Source organism: Psammomys obesus, unplaced genomic scaffold, assembly GCF_907164565.1.
Source record: "Psammomys obesus unplaced genomic scaffold, mPsaObe1.curated_primary_1811, whole genome shotgun sequence".
NCBI classification, from domain to species: Eukaryota; Metazoa; Chordata; class Mammalia; order Rodentia; family Muridae; genus Psammomys; species Psammomys obesus.
The window spans coordinates 58,402,920-58,418,996 of NW_026591086.1; the positions used below are offsets into that span (position 1 = coordinate 58,402,920).

General features: G+C 51.5%; 1 protein-coding gene across 4 annotated transcripts in view; it reads left to right on the plus strand.

Annotated features, from left to right (window-relative positions):
* Positions 1–16,077, plus strand: part of Farp1 (FERM, ARH/RhoGEF and pleckstrin domain protein 1) — a 192,855-nt gene that overhangs the window by 30,007 nt on the left and 146,771 nt on the right. For all 4 annotated transcript variants that reach the window (XM_055609581.1, XM_055609582.1, XM_055609580.1 and 1 more), the window contains exon 2: positions 13,513–13,703. In XM_055609581.1, coding sequence (XP_055465556.1) covers positions 13,536–13,703 — 168 coding nt within the window. In that variant the 5' untranslated portion in view covers positions 13,513–13,535. The remainder of the gene's footprint in view (positions 1–13,512; positions 13,704–16,077) is intronic.

Here is a 16,077-nt window from a genome sequence, read left to right on the forward strand (position 1 = left end):
TCCTTCCTTCCTTCCTTCCTTCCTTCCCCCCTTCCTCCTCTCTTCCCTTCTTCCCTCCTTTCGTCCTTCTTTCCCTCCTTTCTTCCTCCTTCCTTCCTTCCTTCCATCCTATCTCCTTTCTTCCTTCCTTCCTCCCTCTCTCCCTTCCTTCCTTCCTCCCTCCTTCCCTCCTTCCTCCCTTTCATTCTTTCAAGGACTACACTTCCTAGTCTGTGACTCATCGTTCGTGTGGCATGGCACACTTCCCCTGCACCCCTACCTGCTGGGATTGCAGGCTGAGCCACCGTGCCGGCTCAAGTTGTTTCTGTCAAGTGAGATCACTGTCCAGTTCTTTACCTCAGCTACAAGCTGTGCATGTGTCCGAGTGTGTGTGTGTAAATGCCTGTGTGTGCATGCATGAGTGTGCAACATTTAGATGCCTCTGTACGTGTGTGTGTCTTGTGTGTATGTGTGCTAATGTGAGTGTGGCCACACGTGTGTATATATGTGTGTGTGTGTGTCAGGGCTCAGCAGTCTCACAAGTGAAATGAACAGCTAATCCTTGGCTTCTGATAATTATGGATGCTGAGTCACCAGAAAACAGACCGGGTTTATTTCCCCTCACACAGGTGTGCCAGTGGGAGCAGCCCGCTGCCTCCTCCATGCCAGGTGGGGGGTGAAGTGCTGCCTGGTGCTCGGTGTGCCCTGTTCCATGTCCTCCCGGTACTGTCTGTGTCAGGCTTGTCCTTCAGGAAGCCGACCTCATGCTGGGGAGGCCTCAGTGCCCCGGGCTGTCGGAGGCCGAGGTTACAGGAATGCAGGCTCTTGAGGGTATGAAGATGCCCTTCCTTCCAGGCTCCTGGGACACACTCTACAAGCCGCCCACCTACCCGCCACTGTCACGGCCGGGCACAGCCCGGCTCTTCTGAGATGCAGCCACACCATGCTCTGACAGTCTCCTCATCTCCCAGCCTAGAAACCCGTCAGGGACGGGAACTGGCTTGTTCCCAACGAGGCTGTCAGGTTCTACAGTCCTTGCTTCCGCTTCCAAGTCTTTAAAACAGTGAGCTGTTTGTGTAAGCCCTTCGTGCATTCCATCTCTGAAGCACTATAGAATTCATATGCTCTTCAGCCTCACTGCCTGCGTGCTTTCTGAGCAAATTTTCTGCTGTTTCCTACTGCTCTGTGGACAGTCGGTATGGGTGTGTGTGGCAGCAAAGGTGCTATGGAGATTGTGGGTGCAGCGGTCATCTTGGTGCCTTCTCAGTAGAAGCCTGTTTTCTTCACTGACCTGTGGCTGCTTTAGGTTGCTGATTAGCTGCAGTCGATTGTTAGTACTGATCAAGATAATTATTAATCACAGTTTAAACAGTAGAATAAGACTAAGGTTAGAGTGGAAATTTTTACAGTAACGGCGTTCAAAACTGTAGGGATCTTCCAAGAATTAATGGGGCTTACTTGGGAAAGACCCCCATACAGACAGCCACGAGCATATGTGTGTGCCTGCTGAGCCTCTAGTCCACCCTTCTTTACTGTCCTGATTCTGTTTGAGATTTTTAACCTGGCTTGCTGCGGTTTGTTGGTTTGTTTGGTGTGTTATTTTGTAGCCAAGGCTGGCTGGGTATAGAGTAACTTTGTAGCCAAGGCTAGCTCCTGCCTCTGCCTCCTGAGTGCTGGATTAGACACACGTGTTCGCCCTGTGCCTGCTGGAGTCTTCTGAGGATAACCGGACTTACGCCCTCACCAGAACAGCTGTGTGTGCTTATAGCTGCGCTCAGGCCTGTCAGAGTTTGCTGTGGGAGTGGGCTGGCAGGGAGTCAGCTCCTTCCTACATTGCCCTCCGAGCTGGATGTCGTTTTGCCCCAACCACCTGATCTCGAGGCTTCTGCAGCATATAGCGTGTGGAAGGCTGACTGGAGGAGGGTTCCATCTCTCCAGCTAAGGAACGTCCATAATATGTGAAGCTCCGCAGGGATGCTTTGGCCTCATCCAGGCGCCTGTAAGTCAGCACTCACCTGCTCTGTCAGTGGGTCTGATAAACTCACTGGCCCACCCAGCTGTATTTTGGTAGAATTGTTTCTCTAGTCTGTCTTATGGAGTAGATGTTTGCTCACGTCTCAGGAAAAGTTCACACAGTGCCTGGTTCCTTCTAGACTTTGGATGCTACCTCAGAGGCCCCCGGAGCCTCTTGGAGGTCAGAGTCAGTGCCTTGTCCAGGGAGGCACTGTTAATAACAAGCAGAACAGCTGGGTGTGGGACCAGTTTCTTTAGCCTTCCTTTTACTTGAGTTTTTGACTCAAGTTTTTCGTGGATGCTGCCAGACACATTCTCTTCTCCAAGCACCTGCCTGGAGTCCTGGGGACGTGATATGTAAGTGTTTAGTGAAGGGCTTTGTGGGAAGGTGAAGTGTCGGCGGCCATGGCATCAGGCCCTGGGCTCTCACATCTCCACAAATGCTGGCTAGTTCTTTCATCCCATCCCCACACCCACCGCACGGCCTGCCCTTTGGTGACACGGGGCTGAGGGTGAGGTCCAGCTTGTGTCTGTGCTAGCCCACTGCTGTGTTCTGCGGTTTTGGTTTTGGGAAGGCAGCGTTGTCTCAGTGGCTCTGGACGCTCTCTGTACAGCATCTGCCATGTCCCTGAGCATTTCCTGAAGCACGCCGCTGTGAATTCCCGAGAGACGATGACTTTGCCTGTGTCTTGTCTGACGTCAAGGCTCAGGAAGGCCTTCCATAGTCCTGGCTGGGCAGTACTTTGATGGCCCAGCACAGAAGGCCGCTGGGCACTGAGGGGATACGCTTCCTCTGTGTCCCTGACCCTGGGCGCATAGTGTTTATCCTATTGTCAGTGAGTGTGAGGAAGGTTTCCAGGTATTTTGAGGGGTCCTGAAGTGGAAACAGCTTACCAAACACTGTGTAAGTCGACCAGTTCACCCAGCGGACAGTTGGCGGTTGGCGGGCCCCTCCCGCTGGCACCTGCTTTCCGAGTTACCGTCTTCCGCATGGCAGCCGCGTCTGCCGCAGAGAACCCGCCAAAGTCCGCCTGCTGACGTTTCCTCCCTGAGAAGCGGGACAGAGGGGCTAGGCCTCCCCTGGGGTTCCAGCCACTCCTGCCTGCACCTCTCCCAGCTCCTGTGGTGGTGCTGAGGTGGCCTCGGGCCTCACAGGCTGGGAGGTGCCAGGGCATGCAGTGCAGGAATCTCCCTGAAGAGGACTCCTGTCCACGCAGCTGTGGCCACCCTGGTCACCACTCTGCTGTGAGCTCCTCACGCCCACTGGCTGGAGTTGATGGCTCCACCCCCAAGCAGGCTAAGCGACAGTGTGCCTCTCCTATTCATAAATTTTTAACACGGACAACGGTGTCTGTCTAATGGAATATGTGCCAACCAGGCTGACATTTAAACTTCCTCATTATTTCACAAGGGGTTTGACTTTCTTATTATATATATTTTCCTTGACATTTCGCTATTGTAATTAATCATTGATTCTAAAGGAAGGACACAGTACCCTTTACACTTGTGTTTTATTGTGTCATTTGGATTATGGTAATGCTGCGTTGTCTGTTGGAGAGTGGAGGAGTCTATCTTTAATGGCTTCGTAGACCAAATGAGGGGGGGGGCCTCATTCACACTGTGTGGATTTGGCAGGCTTTAGGCAAGTGGGTTTTTGTTTGTGAATATGACACAGATAGAAAAACATTTAGTTTGGGCATTAATTTTTATTTGTATATTTTGTTATTCTTTTTGCTGTTGTTTGTTTCAAGACAGGGTTTTTCTGTGTAGCCCTGGCTGTCCTGGACTCACTTTGTAGACCAGGCTGGCCTTGAAGTCACAGAGATCCTCTTGCCTCTGCCTCCTGAGGGCTGGGATTACAGGTGTGTGGCCTGTGCCCGGCGTGTTTCTTCCTTTGTGAGGTAGAGACGTTAGTAGCTGAGTTTGGCCTTGAACATGCTGTATAATTGGGAACAACCTTGAATTTATGATCCTCCTGCCTCCACTTTTCATGTGCTAAGCTTACAGCCCTGACCCAGTACCTCTGTTTGCTGTGGTCCTTGGCCGTGGCTCCTGGGTGGACGAGGAGCCTCTCCCCAGACACTGATTTCTAGAGAGCACGAAGCCTCAATAGTCTTAGAGATGGCAAATGGTATGTAAGGTCTTACTGAATACTTTGTTAAATAATGAGACTGCTCGGAGTAGGTCGGCTTGACTGAGAAACAAATGCCGCTTTGTTCCTTTCTTGAAGGAAACGGCTAATATGGTGTGTGTTGGTGTTGCTTATTTCAGACACATGTCATTAGTTACTAAGCCTTCCACTTTCTCACCAACTGAAGGAGACACACTATCTTCTAGGCCTCTGAGATAAGCTTAATTACCTGACAAGTCAGGACAGCTGAATGACCTGCTGGGCCTAAGATAGGAGCTGGGCAGGGCTGGAAACGATGGTGTCTGCCCGTTGAACCCCACAGCATGGCCTGTCATACCCAGCCTGCCTCCTTGGAAGTCACACCTACTCCCTTCCACTTCTTGTCTGGAAAGTTTCTCAGAATAGCCAGGGGCCTGGGAGCTGCCTGCCGTGATGTCCTGCGGCAGGAAGGTTGGACAGGTGGTGTACACCCTTCAGTGGGCTGTTCCCCAACGTAAGGAAGTGAGCCGGCCTGCCACAGACACCCAGCAACAAGAGTCCCTGTGGTGATTTGAGTGGGAATGGCCCTAGCTCACTTGTTTTTACTTGGTGAGCTGTTTGGGAAGCGGTAGGAGGTGTGGCCTGTTGGAGAAGGACTGTTGCCAAGAGGTTTCAGAAGCCAGTGCCCAGCTCGCTGCCTGCTGTCTGAGCGTAGAGGGTAAAGCTCTCAGCTGCTTCTCCATCATCATGGCTGCCCGTGTGCAGCCCATGCTCCCACCGTGAAACTCAGCAGTCCCCCAGTTAGAGGGCTGTGCTCGTCAGAGTGGCCTTGGTCATGGCAAGGTGTCTGTTCACAGCAGTGGGACACCCGGGCAGGCTGTGTGCTGTACGATTCTGACCTGTCTCATTTGGAGAAGATACAACTGTAGTCTTTAAGATTAGGGAAGGAGGTCCATATAAACGGAGAGGATGTTGGGGCCCCATCTCCTGAAGTGTGCTGTTGGCTTTGTTGTACAGTTGTCCAACCTGTGGCCTCAGACAAGGGACACACCTTACTTACCATCATCGAGGTTGGCCCGACCGTCACCCTGCCCAGGGGTACCACACTCATGAAAGACTTGAGCAGACGTGAAGTCGTGGGAAAATGCTCCGTCTGGTCAGTCTTCCTAAGGACGGCTGTGAAAACCGTTATTAAGTATAGACTGAGATAGCTGTGTCCTCCGCCTGTCAGCTGCTGGGTGGGAGCACACGGCACCTCAGGGAAAGGCCTGTTTAAAGCTTCATCCTTAGTTCCGGAGAGGTCTCGCTACCTCTCAGTCCCCCTTACTGTCTTGCCTCTGCTCACCAGGCCTACCGCCTGGCCAGCTCCTGCTCTGCAGTGCTGCTTGACACGTGTGCCTGGCCTACTCTGGCCACCCTCCACCACTCCCTTGCGGACACAGCCCCGTGGAGCCCAGGGTGGCCTCCGATTCCTAGTGTTCCTCTGGCCACCTCTCAGGCTCTGGAATTACAGGACTGCACCCCCATGTCCCGCCTGTCACCCTGTTGTCAGGGTCCAGCTCAGGTCACAGTTCTTTAGCCTGTCTGAGACTTGAGAATTCAAGGAGTGCGCCCCATCTGCACTAAATGTGGGGCTCCTGTAGTTAGCCGGAGTGCCTGCTCCTTCTGCAGTCGTGGCCCCTCTCTCTTCTGCCTTCACAAGGGCACAGTCATCCGGTTCCCGTCTGTGGAGTGCGGCTGCCGTGCTTAGGGGCCTGTAAGTGCCCGTTCATGGTGACGAGCCATTACCATGAGCATTGAGCCAAGCCAGGCGGCCAGGGGAGAGGCGGACCGTGCAGGCGGGGGGCTGTGATCAGGGAGGTTGAGGTTGGCTCAGTTTAACCAATGTGCCAGGGTTCTATTTCTGGGACATCACTCTGACATTGACAGGGCTGGCAGCCAGTGGCTCCCTCACAGGAATCCATCTTCCCCTGACGTGTTTCCTCTCCTGGCTCATCTTCTGGGAAGAGAAACCTCCACCAGACTGGCCTGTAGACAGATCTGTGGGGCATTTTCTTCATCAGTGACTGATGTGGGAGGTCCAGCTACAGGAGGTGTCACCTTGGCCAGATGGTCCTGGGATCAGTCAGAAAACAGGCTGTGAGCAACATGGCTCTCTTCCACAGCCCCTGCCTCCAGGTTCCTGCGTGGACTTCCTGCTCTGTCTCCCTTTGGTGATGGCTGGAGCAGAAGCTGTGAGATGGACGAGCTGTTTCTCCCAAGGGTTGCCTCTGGCCATGGCGCTCTATCATTTTAGTGGAAGCAGAATAAGACCCAAGACTGTTGACAGTCAGAATCTGCAACTGTCATCAAAAGTTGAATTACTGTTTCTGTCTTCGCTTTTCCCTGCCCTGGATAAAAGAGGTCTCGGTTCCCAGGTGCGCTTGTCACTGCGTACCCTGGCAATGCAGGAACTGCGCTCACTCAAATCAGTGTAAACCGAGGTAGCACAGTGCATTCAGTGTGTGTGTGAGAGTTCCTCAGGGGGCAGGTGAGCTTACAGTGAAGTGGTCCGTTTGTGTAGACCTGTTACCGACAACGGGCTTACACATCTGCACGGACCACCCTGGAACCTCTGAGTGTGAGAACTGAGATTCCAGGCTGGCGAGGTGGGCCATACCTGTCATCCCAGCACATGGGGCGGTTGGGAGGGAGAGGACGGAGGGTCAGGAATTCACGGTTGTGTAATGAGTTCCAAGCCAGTGTGGGACCATGAGATCCTGCCTCAAAGGAACAAAAAATACAAGTGAGCAGTGGTGCCCAGGCCAGCGTGTACGTCAGAACACTCAGAGGCTTCTCAAGACACAGGTCGTGGGTGGTGAGGAAAGAGTGGGGAGAGCAGTGCGGGAGGGAGGTGAGGCTGCAGGTTCGCCCCGCTGCGCCCGGGCCACGCTGAGGTGGCGTGGACTGTGAAGGACAGTGAGGCGCAGCTTCATGTCCGGACAGTTCACCTGCAATGGATTAGATCGGGATTTTCGTTAAGAACCCACTGCAGGGCAGAGAAAGGAGACATTGCTTACTGGCTTCCCAGTAGAATGTGTACAGGGGAGAATTTTGGGAAAGGAGTTTTTCATTGCTTTAATTCTGTGGTGAGGCCAGCTTTCAGGAGCCAGATCTCTCCTAGTGCGTGTCAGGCCTGTGAACCAGGCACCTTTACCTGATGAGCCAAAGCACTGGCCTCTGTGCGCACTTGTGTGAAGGCTAGAGGGGCGCTGGCGTCTTCTCTTGGCTCACCAGTGCTTCTCAGCCCTCTGCATGCCGTGATCCTGCAATACAGCGCCTCATGTTGTAGTGGCCCCACCAGAAACTTTTTGTTGTTGCTATTTCATAACTGTGATTTTGCTACTGTTGTGGCCTTTTCTGATGGTCATAGGTGACCCCCAGTTGGGAAATGGTGCTCTACCCCGTATTTTTGAGGCAAGGTCTTTCAACCATTTTGTGCACGTGGCTTTTCTCTTTCCTTCACTACCTCGTGATAGGGTGCAGACACGCCCTGCCGAGCCTCGATTTGTTCCAGGGCCTCGTGTGCTGGACTGTCCCCTCAACCCTGAGCCCAAATGACGCCTCCCTGCAGCCGCCTCATGTCTGGTGTTGGGTCTCGGTGACAGAAGAGTGCCAAACCCCCACAGACTCGAAGCCACCCGTGTCGCTGCTCTCCGCACCCTTCGCTCAACCCAAAGCTTGTTCCCGGGAGTTTACAGCTCGTGACCATTCCCTCGCCTACTTAGGATATTCCTGTTGCCCCAAAAAGACTGTGTCCCCTTGTGCTGGTTCTGGTCAACCCTTCCCCCGTCTTAGCCCCAGGCAACCTGTTTTTAGTGGTTATCCTAGGAGTGAGCGGTCTCAGTATTCTGGGAATTTTTTTCTTTCTACCAAAGATAGTGAGTCTGGAAGGGGCCGCATTCCCTGAGTCTCCTCCTTTTCCTCTGAGCCAGTAAGCCAGTCCCTTCAAATGGTTGTGCTCCACCCTACATCAAGGATAGAAGACAGAGGCCATTTTGGTCAGGTATTCACCAACCCGGTTTTGGGTTCTGGGTTCTGGTATACCCTCTCTGCAAAAAGAAATTGCCCAGTTGCTTTTGCATTCTTATGCAATGCATAAAAGAATGTCACTGGCATTCTTATCTCAGCACTATGAACTGTGAGGTAGTTGTTTGCAGGGACCTCACACAGTCAGCACCCAGGAGTTCTTGTCATGGGTGTCTGTGTGTGTGCACTGGGTGTATAACCTTCCAGACCTCCTGTGTACCAGGGAAACGATCGTATGTGTAGAGTTGTTTACCCCTGGCTTCTTTCATGTTGTAAACCATTTTCCACCCACCCACCCACCCACCCATCCATCCACCCACCCACCCATCCATCCACCCACCCATCCATCCATCCATTCCCCCCTTTTCATTTGGCTTGGGGAGATGCCTGAGAGTGGAATTTGTGACTTGGCAGGGAAGGTTTGATGGTCTGGATGCTAAATTACGGTCAGCCTTACCAGCTCTCTGTGCCTCTCTGGAGACAGATCCTGTTGCAGTTCTGAAACACGAAGTTTCAGCATTTTGGGTTTCAACTTTCTCCGCCAAGTTTTTTGTTTTATTTTTGTGTTTTCAGGAGTTAGTATTAGTTTTATTTTTATGTTCTCAGCTCTAGTTCAGCCATTGCTGTTGTTTCAGCCTTTCTCTTAGAGTACACAGGACTTTTGGATTAACTATTTTTCATTGTGTGGCTACTAGTTTTCCTGAAGTTTTATTTTCTAGTAGTTTTCATTTAAAAGTGTGGGTCATATTCCTCAAAATTCTCACCAATTTCACGCATTTGGTTTGTGTATTGGGGTGAATCTTTGCCCTGGCTTAAAGTTTTGATTCTTCAAATGTTGGGGACATTTTGGCACTTAGTCTTTTTTCATTTTGGAAGACTCACAAGGTGTTTTGGTGATGGTTTCCTTAGTAGTAGATGTGATACGCTTTTTTACGGGTGTTTAATTTTCTGTCTGTCTGAGCGTCGGTGTCCACAGGCTGTGGCGTGCCGTGTGACGCCAGTTTTTTCATCGTCCTGTGGCTCCCGGAGACGGAAATTGCGCCACTGGGCTTGGTGGCAGTCTCCCCACCCCCATTGTGCTTTTTTAGTATGGAAACTTCTCTTTCGTTTCTGGAATGTTTTCCTAAATCATACCCTAAACAACCTTTTCTTTCTTCTGTTTTTAAACCTTGTTCTCTTTTTCTGAGTCTTCAGGGGAACACAGATTATGTCTCTGTCTTCCGTAGCTATTTTTTTTCCTGTTTTCAACCCTTATACTTCTGAGTATACTTCACTTTCCTTTAGGTGCCCATAATTTTACCAGTAATTAGCTCCATTTCCATTTAGCCACTTTCCATTTGTCCTATATTTTCATGATATTCACTGGAGACATTTTATCCCAAATTCTGAGACCTCAAATGGATAGATTTTGGATTCTCTTAGATATTGGAATATTTGGGATGGGATATTACAGTCTAAAACCAAGACTGATTGTTAGTCTATCTTATGCAGATAGCCCAAAGGTAAATTTTGAGTGTTTCCACTCAAATACACGGGGTCAGATGTGGCATTTTCCAGCTGGGACATTATACTGGTGCTAAAGTTTTGGATTTAGGACAGGCATGTTGGGGTGAGCTTTTAATGCCAGCACTGGGAGTCAGAGGAGGCAGACCTCTGTGTAGGCCGGCTGGCTGCTTTACAAAGCAAGTTCCAGGGTCACCAGTTAGCTCGGGAGACACTGCCTGCAAAAGAGCTTGGTTTGGGGAATGTTTCTGATTTGGGATTAGGAATTTTATTTCTCTTTTTATTACCCTGGGTGCCTCTGTCCTTGTTTCCTGCTGATGTCTTTGGTTTCTTGTAGAACCTTCATACACTTTTGCTTAGGGGCTCATTAATTTTATCAAGTTTTGTGACTTGGTGGCTTTATGTTTGGGCAGTTGAGCTGGTGGAGCTGCCTTGAGCTGCAGACCACACCCTGGCTCTGCCTCTGCCCCACCCCCACTCCCCGGGTGCTGGGATTACAGTTGTGTGCCACCATGCCCACTTTGGGCAGAATTTTAATCTCTTTTGAGTGCCATTTCTATGATTGGTGATATCCTGACATTTGTAAGGACTGCTTTCGTGTTTTGCTTTTGTCATTTTGAGACATTGTGCCTTGCTATGTAGCCTAGGCTGTTTCAAACCTAATAGCACTTGTGGGTCAACCTCCCCAAAGCTGGAATTGCAAGTATGCCCTGCCCTGCCTGCCGCTTGCTTCTCCTCACAGCCGCATCAGCATCCTCAGCATCCGTGGCTCTTAGGTGGTTGCTTGTTTTTCATCAGCGGCTGCTTGTAGGAGTCTCGCCAGGTGACTGACAGGCCACTGCCCCTGCTGCTCTGGGTTCTTAGACACCTCCTGGGCGTGCCTGATGGAGACTTAGGTGGAGCCTGGCCAGTTCATCCTTCCCTCCCGTGCCTCAGCCTCAGGCTTTCCTTCCACATGGCTTCCTTGTGGCTCCTGACTCTATCCTGTCCGTGCCCAGGGAAGCTGTTCTGCACATCAGCCCCTGTTCTGAGGACACCTGCTGGTTTGGCCAGGGGTGTTCTGTGTGCTTTGGAGAAACAGGCTTTCTATCAGCCAGAGACCCGCAGTGGGACAGAGCCAGGCATTTCGCGTCTCCTCTGTCTGACCTTCACTCACGTCTGGTCACCCTGGGATCCCACGTCTGCTGTCTCAGGAAAGGAGTGTGCTTTTTTGTGCTGAGCTCTTTATTGCTCTTTGGGTAAATTCCAAGAGGAACTCTTTAGGCAGGGATATTGTGACAGCTCTACTCTGTCATTGTTTCTCTGCCAGATAAAAATTGTGTTCCTCTATTCAGTTGAAGTAACGTTTCGAGAAATGTGAAGAATAGAGTTGCTTTGTAAGCTCCTTACTTAGGTGTGGACTGCCCAGGGACTGGTGACTTGTTCTTCCTGTTCTCAGGGCGTCCGGGGGTTGAGGGCACAGAAGAGCCCAGAGCCCAGTTAAAGCTGATGCGTGCGAGGCTTTGGTGAGTTAAAAGTTTACCGGGAGGCAGCTCTGCTGGACCGTGGCTCCTTGGTCAGGTGGCATGTCAGGTGTCAGTTGTGGTTCCTGGTTCATGCCCTGCCAGCATCGCACGGCGTTCCCTGGGCTTGCTGAGGATGTGAAGCTTGTGGCTGGGTTTCTGTGTGAATTGAGCAGCGCTCTCTCTGTTCAACGGTCTGAGTGCAAGCACAGAAACAGTGTGACTGACTCCGCTTGGGAAACAGCAGTGCTCAGAAGCAGTGAGGAACAGGCTCACTGAGGGCTGTAGAGAAAGGAGGTCAGGTACCAGGCCTGTCTGCCGCTGACTCCTGGAGGCTTAGACACCATGGGGCCGGGAGAGCACTCGTGCATCTTGGGAAAGAAGATGGTCATCTCCAGAGAGAAGAACCAAGGCTGCGTTTGTAGGCAGGGTAGGGCTGAGGGCTGGAATGAGGCTTCCAAGGCTGTTCCCAGCGATCGGCGCTCACGCTGGCTCCATACTGTCACCCAGGGATTCTGTGGGCCCCCTCCTCGGCCAACTCGGTTACTGAGTGCCTCTGTTCTCCCTCCATTCTTCTGACTTCTTGTCCTCCGCTGACCCTTGTGACGGGACAGGGTTAGTCTTTTACCTCAGGGGTTCAGTAATCACCTTCTTTATACCCATGACTTTTACTTGTCCGTAAGGTGGTCCATGCCCCGAGCCTGTGTCTGTCCATCCTTATGTCCAGGAAAGCCTAGGACAGGGTCACCTCCACTGCTTCCTCTTCTGATGCATGTTTTTGTCCTCGCATCATCCCGCTGGCCACGAGCAGCACTGGGTTACTTTGTCTGAAGAGGTAGGCTCATCCTGTGACATTTGTCTCCGTCTCCTCTGTGCAAGCCATCACAGCCACCTGGACCCACTCTCTTATTTCCCATGTCACGTGTCACCTTCCAGCCCATTTTTCTAAAGTCATGTTTCTGTGGTATCACTGATCTTATCCTTGTGGCTCTGCACGGCCTCCAGGGTAAAGACTGTTCTCCTCCCGGCATGGAGGGTCTCCACAGCCAGGTTCTAGCCCGTTGTCAAAATTCATCTTTAGCGGTTCAGTTTTGACGTGCATTCTCCTTCCAGCCTGCCACCTCCTCCCCCTGGCTTCCTCTTCCACCTTTCCTTCTCCAGCAGCCCTTCCTCTGTATGTGCCTGTGTGTGTGGAGGCCAAAGGTCCGTGTGGAGTGCCTTCCTCAGTTGCTCCCACCTTATTTTGGAGACAGGTTCTCAACCTGGAGATCCCTGATCCCTGATGGTTATCCAGAGCTCCAGGGATCATCCTCTCTTTGCTTCCTCAGTGCTGGGGATCAGCCTGGCAAGGGCTTTACCAGCAGCCATCTTTCTAGGCCCACACCACCTTCCCACAAGGCACCGTTCACTTCCCTGGAATGTCGTTCCCATCTGTACGTCCTGGGTTTTGTGTGTGTGTTATCCAAGGTTTGTGGTCAGACTGAGGTCAGTTCCCCGCTCCCCGGAGGGAGGTCCTCCCTACCCCTAACTGTTAGATCTTGAATTGACAGCTCACTCCAGAGAAACCGTGTGCAGCCATTGTGTGTCGTCCTGCTGACTGCCACTCATGCAGCAGCCATCTTGAGCATGAGTGGACAACAGCACCCACACTCTGCACCCACTGGCCAGGAAATGACGCAGTTCAAAGCAGTTGCAGAACTTTTGGCTGAAGGAAGAGGGTTCAGGCAGAGTCTGAGACTGTGTAGGAGGAGACAGCAGCAGGGAAAGAGGGTTGCTTGTTCTTAGGAAAGCACCTTTGTCAGATTGATGTCCAGCGGCTTTGGGGACGGGCTAGCTGGAGGGTAATAAAGAAGTGAGTGGTGAGGTCCTCATCAGGGTTCAGGACCCGAGAGCAAGGCCGGGCTTCTCTCTGTTTCTTTCCTCCGCCTCTCAGCCAGGGAGCCTCTGTGTCACCCTGTCAAACTTAGAATGGCCACACTGTTTACTGTGCGGCCAGGTTCCTCCGGGATAATTAGGGGTTTTAATGACAGAGCCCAGGCCCTGTTCGCATCTTCCCACCCGACTTTAAAGGTGTGAACGGCAGAGTTGTCGTCAGTGGAGGTAGGAAATGATAGAGCACAGCAGAGCCGAGTCTGTAGCATGAGTAGTTAAGAGCTGACTATTGAACTGGGAAAGAATACAACACACAGCGTGCAAACGTGCAAACGGACAATATGCAGGGAGACCTGAATGCCTGAATTTGACATTTCAGTGGTTTGGGGAGGTTCTCGAAGCAGGAGGAAACACTCTTGAGTTACCTTCTTCTGATACAGTTTCCTCTTCTCTGGTTTCCTGCAGATACTGAGTAAGCTGCTTCCATCATGGGAGAGATAGAGCAGAAGCCCACCCCAGCGTCACGTCTGGGGGCCCCAGAGAATTCAGGTGTCAGCACCTTGGAACGAGGGCAGAAGCCGCCCACTCCTTCAGGAAAACTTATGACCGTGAAAATCCAGATGCTGGATGACACCCAGGAAGCCTTTGAAGTTCCGGTAAGCCAGGGGTTGGTGGAGGTGTCCATAGGTGTGGGCCACTGGAAAAGGGAAGGTCACTGGGCCCCTCAGGTCACTCCCAGCAGGCCTTGCTCACCCACCCTGTCCCTGAGGGATCTGGCTTTCAGATCTGTCTGTGCACAAGCCGCCCAGGCGTGAAGTGACAGGCCTCACTGCGGGTTTACTTGCTAGATGTCATTGTGTGTCTAAATCACGTTTGATGTAGTATGACTGGTAGATATATAAGTGGTATAATTACATCTAAAGACACATAATCTATGTGTGAATGTTTTCATTGAAAGGAAGATCAGCCATCTAAGTGGGTCGTGGTCTAATTTGTTGCTATCACAGGTGGTTCTTTTCTCACGGGTATGAGCGTGCCCTGGACCCACGGAACATCACCCTGAGAAAGCCGTCAGCACCCAGTACCTGTGTTTCCACGCAGGAAACTGGAGCAGCTGAGCTCGTGGCCTTCCTGTATGGAGCGTTGGGAAGGCCTTGAGCCAGGCTTTTCCCATGGCAGCTGTGAACATACACACACACACACACACACACACACACACACACACACCACCCATGGCAATCAGGAAAGGAATCGTGGGGTGGGCGGAGTCACTGGCCTCGCCTCCTTTTTGTCAGAGGCCCCTAGCCTCTCCGCCACTTGTTGAGAGCTCTGTCTCAGCCTCTTCCAGCTTCTTGCTCAAGCATCTGTTGCTAGAGAGAGGCGCCACAGCAGCTGTGGGCCACAGCGGGTGAGGCCCTGGACCAGAGACTGACGTTCTCGACCCCCGACTTCAGCCAGGGAGGCCTCGGCACACCCCATGTCTGTGTTCCCCTTCTGCGCCCATCACTGACTAGAGGAGGAAAGTCAGTGCTGAACTCCCAGCAACCGGCTCAGAGACAGCCCTGTGGCACACACCTGCTTTTAGAGTGCCTGCAGTCGTGTGTTATTTCTGTTGGCTACAGGGCCAGAAACCTAATCGTCGGTGTTAACCCGTCATTTAATCATTTATGGGATATGATTCAGTAGATTATATTTATTTTACGGAACGCTGTTCAGGGAGTATAAATTAAGTGTCTTGGGGAAAGATAAACCTCAGAATGGCTGTTTTAAACTACCAGTTTATCACACATTGCAAACGGCCTTTTGTACCTTTGTAATTTCCTTGCTGAGGAATTCATCTTTCAAGGACTTGGCTAGGACTTCATATTCCAGTGAACAAAGACGCTGCTAATTTCTGGAATTGTGGGAAAGCACCTGCCACCCGCTGAGTCTGCCTTCTCGGGGTGGGGGGGGGCTTCTCTCTCCCCAGTGTTCTCTGTGCTTGCCAGACTGGTTTGGTGAAGTATTCAGTTTCTCTTTCCTCTTGGGCCTTGTCAGGAGCCAGCTCCAGCGCTGTGCCCTGTTGAATGGTGCTCCCCTGCAGGCTGCGGGCTCACTCCTGACCCAGCTACCGTCGGGTAGCAACTGTGTGGGCACTGTGGTAGTACATGTATTTTCATCTTTTGAAATTATTTTGGGGTCGAAAAAAGTAGCTGAGTTTTTAAAACTCAAGCACAAGACCTGACTCAGATTCCCAGAACCCATGGTTTAAAAAACATTCTTTCACGGCACCCGTGGAATCTCAGGGCCGAGGACTTGGAGATGGGCCACTTTGGTTCACTGGCCATCCACCCTAGCCTGCTAGGTCAGTTCCTGGCCAGTAAAAGGCCCCGTCTCAAGATAAAGGTAGGTGACAGCTGAGGAACAGCCCTGAGGCCCTCTGCCCCCATATTCAGGGGTGTACATGCACACACAATTTTTGTTTGTTTGTTTTCAGGACAGGGTTTCTCTGTGCAGCCTTGGTTGTCCTGGGCTTGCTTTGTAGACCAGGCTGGCCTCAGATGTCCCTGCCTCTGCCTCCTCGAGGGCTGGGGGTACAGGTGTGTGCACCTTCATAATTTTTAATAGCTGTTCTTCCATTTCTAACTTCTGTGTCTGGAAGGAACCTTTGCCATTCCTCCTGAAACTCCTGTGTGCCCTTCCTGGCCTCAGGCAGTGGCTTTTTTTTTTTTTTTTCCCCAGACCTGTTTGTTGCTGTCAAGGTGGAACCACACTTCACACTTCTGGGGTAAAAGTTCTACTCTCTCCTGCTGATCCTTGTTTCTGTCTCCCTTGGGCAATGTTTTTACCTTCTTAATCCCTGCTTTCTCCTCCTGGAAGTGAGGTAACAGTAAATACTACTTCATGAAATAAAAAAAAAAAAAAAAAAAAAAAAAAAATGATGTGCCTAGGATACCTACAGCTGTTTTGTGTGTAATGGTAGGGTTTGTGGCATTCAGATGCTTTTGCCTCCTAGCTGCTGGCTTGGGATCAGGACCTGCTTTCTGGTCT